Here is a 5520-nt window from a genome sequence, read left to right on the forward strand (position 1 = left end):
GTAATATCAATTTTCCAACATTAATAATTCATGAGATGAACATAAATATGCCATAAAATGACACAAACATTAATCCATAAAAGTTTTTTAAATAAAATTTCTCGTTGGTTCCATTTCATTCAGAAAACTAAAACATAATTTTCATAATCATTTTTTTTCTGGCAATTTTCTATTTACAACAGTGCAAGTACATTTTGGGAATAATCATAATACGGAAATACACTGATTAAATAGAAAACGCATAGAAACTTTAATTTTTAGCCCAAGACCCACGGCAGCTCTTCAAATTCTAGCCCAGCAAACAAAAAAAATAAATAAAATCTGTCTGCGGGCTATGGCAACTTGGGCCAAAGCCCAGGCGCAAAAGCGGCCCGTTCATCGGCCGAAGGCCCGTCTGGAGCAGCGCGTCGGGCTCGTCCGTTGGATCAAGCCGATGGCTCCGATCGCTCCGGAGTGGAGCAAAACACTGCCTGGTCAAACCCTAGACCTAATCCCCATTCCTCCCGATTCACTCGCTCCCGTGAGAGAGAGCGACTGCAGCGGCGACGGCGAGACGCGCCCGCACATGAGGTCACGGCGGCGCGAGGCACGCCGGACATGGCGACGCGGCAACTTCGCTCGCCGGAGCAGCGTGCACATGGACGTTGTCCCGCGCGCTCCTCCGTCGAGCGTAGCTCCGGTGACGTGACGACGCAGCGGTGGGGCATTTCGCCGGCGGCTGCCGCCGCAAGCTTTTGGTGGCGGAGGCGACGTCCGAGGCACAGAGGCCAGGCGACGCGCGCGTGCGTGAGCACAGCAGCGGCGGCTGCTACTTCATTCCACGCGCCATCCCGAAGGGCGGCAGCGTTCCGGCCATGGCGTGCGCGCACAGCGGCGGCCGTGCGGACCCCGAAGGCCGGCGTCATCTGGGTGAGCCTGTCATCTTTTCTCTTCTTCCAATTTCATTCATCATTTGGACTCACCAATGGAGGATTTCACAAAAGGAAAACTAGGGTTTCAAATTTGGGGATTTTCTAGAGTTAGGGTTCGGCTGACTTTAACTTCGCCAGTTCATCATGTTCTAATTGCTAACAGGAACTAAAACCAGTGCTAATTGACAATCTTGATGCGGAAACGTGGCATAACAAACTAGCAGAACATGATTTATTGTAATTATTGGATAATTAGCACTGACCCATAGCCAATTAGACTTTGACCGAAACACATAACCCTAGAGATCAAACATCAACTTCAACAGAGGGCAATCTAACCTTATTCATGAACCATTAGACTTAAACCTTAATCATCAGTACGTAATCAGGATCATCAAACTTAAGAAGATCATCTTAGGGATCTAATGTAGGCATATTACAGCTCAAGATACCATTGTTAGGCTTATAATCCCGTAGGATAGATTGGATCTTATGCCTAGAATTCAGATCACCTAATTGCATATGAACAGAGAGGGGTTGAGTTCTTACCACCAACGGAAGCAACCATTGGTGTCGACGGTGCGAAGTCCCGTGCCTGCTTGATGCAGGCTTGATGCAGGCTCGGTGAAGATGCTCGCTGCAGGTAGCGGCGTCCCTCCGGGCGCCACCGGCACTGCCCTGGGACAGGGGCAAAGCTTGGAGATGATCTTCCCGTCGTGCAGCGCTCCCCCAGATCGGTTAGGGTTTTTGGGATGTGGGGAGCAGGAGTAAACCTTACGAGAACTGGTCTGGCGTAGGTGCCGGCTGCTCCCCCATCTTTTTATGTGAGCTGGCGACAAGGGACCAAAACCATAGTTGGTTAGGGTGCCCAAATCACGGCGCGTAAGTTGAGATCGAGGGATACGAACGTTGGTTCGTGGCTTCCCTGTTTCTCTCTTTGACGTAACTTTATTTCTAGTCTTTTATTTTCGTTTTGGCTCATTGGGCCTCTAGATCAATACCAACACATGAACCCTGAAAGCACACACCCCACCCCTGTACTCCTCCAGCCATGAATGGCATGGCCACAGTGACCGCGAACGTGCTGCTCCAGCGGTCGAACGCCACCAGCCAGCCGTGAACGGGCTGCTCCAGCCTCCCCCGCGACCCCGCCTCTATCGAGGAGCTGCGGGCCACCGCTGCAGGTTGCCACCACCAAAATTACAAGTGCAGGCCTCCGCCGGCGAGCTGCGGGCCACCCAGTGCCGGAGCCCGCCCTCCCTGTGCTTGACCTCTTCCTCCGCGACCCGGCCTCTGCCATGGAGCTGCGGGCCACCACTGCAGGTCGCCGCCGTCGCCGACTGAAGGTCGCCGCTCCTGCACAGGATGCCCGCTGCAGGTCGGGCCGGAGCTCCCGCTGCAGGCCGCCGTGCATCTCATCGGGGGCGTTGAGGATGGTGCTGTCACGGCTGAAGTTCTTGGCGCATTTCCGCACTCCCGCTGCATCTCGTCGGGGCGTCGGGGATGGCCGGCTCCGGCGGCGGAGGATAATGGCTAACGAGGTCGAGAGGAAGCCAGACATATGAGCGGCAGCACGGGGCGGTGCCGGAGCTGGTCGGAATCGGTCGGCGACAAGGGCGGTGGAAAGGGATCGAACGTTGGAAACTTTCAATGCGGCGGTCGGGGTTCACGCGCGGCAATTCGTTTTTACATCTTATGTATGTGAAGATGCAAATTTACATCGCGAGGTGTTATATTTTACATTTTTGGGAGGTAGCGATGTTTTTTTTGCATCTACATCGTCTGTTAGACACGTGTTTTCGTGCCCCGCAGATCTAACAATTAGATATTTTTACATCTACATTTTCTATTGGAGATGTTCTCACCTGCGACAATGCTACGACCCCGCCACAGCTCCTGCTCGATGGCGGTGGCCGCGGAGGCATCCTCCAAGTGCAGTATTTCACCCTTGACGATTCGTCGGTGCTCGTCAAATGCACAACAGGACACGTAAAGGTTAACGGCGACGGCAGCAGCTCAATATTCTGCAGAGGGATTGACTAGGGGACCTACAACATCATGTTGTTAGATGACTGGACAGGCGAACTGAACGAGCTCAGCCAGCTGGGATGCAACGTGCGAGTTGGCCAATTAGTAGGTTGAGCCGCTCCCATCGATAACGAGATGTTTCCAATGAGATATGAAATAGGGCTTTGCGACAATTGTATGGAGTTGGTCAATAGCAAAGTTTTTTGGTCAATTTATGTTTTCAATATATGGTATAAATTTAAGTGTTAATAGTAGGAAAGAATAGAAACTTTCTTAGTTTATACTATATAGATTCCTCACTTAATAGTTTGTGTTGACTCGCTCCATTATTTTGGCAAGCAAGAACAGTGCACTTGAATTATGACACATTTTTTCCTTTTTGAAATTGCGCTTATAATGTGTTTGATCAGAAAACTATGCTCATGTACATATACAATGTCATACAAATGGTTCATGAGGTCATCAGGTATGGAATGCTCGACCAATATATGTTTGTTTTTTGCATTATTTCCTGATTCTCTTGCAGTGCTATTCAACAACCTATCTTCCTGACGGGTTCGCTGTCATAACATGTCGAGGTGGCCAGGGGTGCGCTTATAGGGGTGAGGAGATATTTCCTCCTACTCGATCGTTTATGTAAAGGCCAAAGTTGAAGAGATATTTAGTCTAGACTATGTATAGCTTCTGTACCTATGTACGTATATGGTACATATTGTAACACAACCATTATATATAATGAGATAAGCCACCCCTAGAGGGTTGTGCTGGTTCCCCAAAACTTATTGTCTTACATGGTATCACGCTAGGTTACGATCGCTTCCGCTTCTAAACCCTAATACCCGCACCGCCGCCGCAGCCGCCGCCGCCTTCACCGCCGCCGCCGCGCCACCGATCGCGCCGCCGCCATGTCGAGCGCCGCCACCACCGGTTCCACTGCTGCGGGCTTCCTCCCGGCCTCTCTTGCGGCTCTGCTCAACCTCCCGCTCGATGCCGTCTCTGTTCCGGCTCCGATCGGGACAAGGAGCATCGGCTCCGTCTTCTCCACGCCGCCGGCGCCCTCGCTTGGGCGTGACCTCGTGGTCCACACCGCGGCCCCGCCGTCCGCTGCGGACTCCGCAGGCGTCGTCCCGCCGCTCCTGCCGCAAGCGGATCACACTGCCCCGCTGGCGGGGTTTGCGGCGTCCGCCCCGGCCGCGGGCCTTGCGGCGTCCGCACCGGCCGCGAGCTTTGCGGCGCCCGCCCTGGCTGCGGTCCCGCCTCCTCCCGCATCGGCTTCGGTGCCTCCGGCTGCCTCCATGGTGTTTGCGCCCCAGGCAGCCTCCTCAATGGGATTGTCTTCGCCGCCGCCGTTTCACTTCGGTCATCTCATCACCATCAAGCTCTCCGCCGACAACTACATCTTCTGGCGTGCGCAGGTTCTCCCGCTCTTGGGGAGTCACTACCTGCTAGGCTACGTCGACGGATCGCTTCCCTGCCCACCCGCGCTGGTAGACAGCGTGCACGGTCCGGTCTACAATCCGGCCCATCGCGTCTGGACGGGGCAGGACCAGGCGAACCTCTCCTCCATCCAGGGGTCGCTCTCGCCGGCAGTTGCCGGCCTTGTTGTCTTCGCGAAGACGTCTCATGAGGCCTGGACCATCCTTGAGCGCACCTTTGCAGCGCAATCCCAGGCTCGTGTCTCTGCACTCCGTCGTCAGCTTGGAGAGTGTCAGAAGCTTGACTCCACTGCCACTGAGTTCTACAACAAGGTCAAGGGCCTCGCCGACACATTGGCCTCCATTGGACAGCCCCTCACCGACTCCGAGTTCAACTCGTTTATTGTCAATGGTCTTGATGAGGAGTATGATGCCTTAGTCGAGATCATCAACGAGCGGGGCAACTCGACACCCATGCTGGCACACGAGGTTTTCTCTCGGCTCCTTCTCACTGAGCAACGGGTCGAGACTCGCCGCACCAGGGGCACTGGCTCCCTCTCGGCCAACGTCGCCACCAAGGGTGGCCGCTCTTCTTCATCACCCCGGTCTCCCTTGGGGCTGCCACCGCCGCCCACCTCGGCCCCTCCACCTACTGCGACCTTACCGGGGGCTGGCGGTCCACGTGTGTGTCAGCTTTGTGGCCGCGATGGGCACTGGGCCTCCAAGTGTCATAAGCGCTTCCAGCGAAGCTTCCTTGGTCTTGGCAATGACGGCAAAGATACACGCAACAATGCCCGTCAGGTCGCCATGGCTGATCGTCCCGCGCCGCAGAAGCAACAGGGACACACTCAGTCCTACTCCATCGATCCACACTGGTACATGGACTCTGGGGCGACAGAGCATCTAACCAGCGAGATGGGGAAGCTTCACACTCGTGAACCCTATCATGGCTCCGACAAGATCCACACCGCCAATGGAGCAGGTATGCACATCTCTCATATTGGTCAAGCATCTCTTCTCACTAGACATGCCAATAGGAGTCTTCAGCTTCGCAATGTTCTTCGAGTTCCATCTGTGACCCGTAATCTTCTTTCAGTTCCTAAACTCACACATGATAATAATGTGCTTTGTGAATTTCACCCTTTTGATCTTTTTATTAAGGATCG

At 53.9% G+C, this 5520-nt stretch overlaps 1 protein-coding gene across 1 annotated transcript; it reads left to right on the forward strand.

Annotated features, from left to right (window-relative positions):
* The first annotated feature begins 509 nt into the window (after positions 1-509).
* On the forward strand, positions 510-3701 carry LOC119302937. Its single transcript, XM_037579994.1, has 2 exons — positions 510-909; positions 2805-3701. The coding sequence occupies exons 1-2, from the start codon at positions 598-600 to the stop codon at positions 2952-2954; spliced, it is 462 nt and encodes a 153-aa protein (XP_037435891.1). The 5' UTR covers positions 510-597; the 3' UTR covers positions 2955-3701.
* The last annotated feature ends 1819 nt before the right edge of the window (positions 3702-5520 follow it).

The sequence above is a fragment of the Triticum dicoccoides genome, chromosome 5A (assembly GCF_002162155.2).
Source record: "Triticum dicoccoides isolate Atlit2015 ecotype Zavitan chromosome 5A, WEW_v2.0, whole genome shotgun sequence".
Classification (NCBI taxonomy): Eukaryota; Viridiplantae; Streptophyta; class Magnoliopsida; order Poales; family Poaceae; genus Triticum; species Triticum dicoccoides.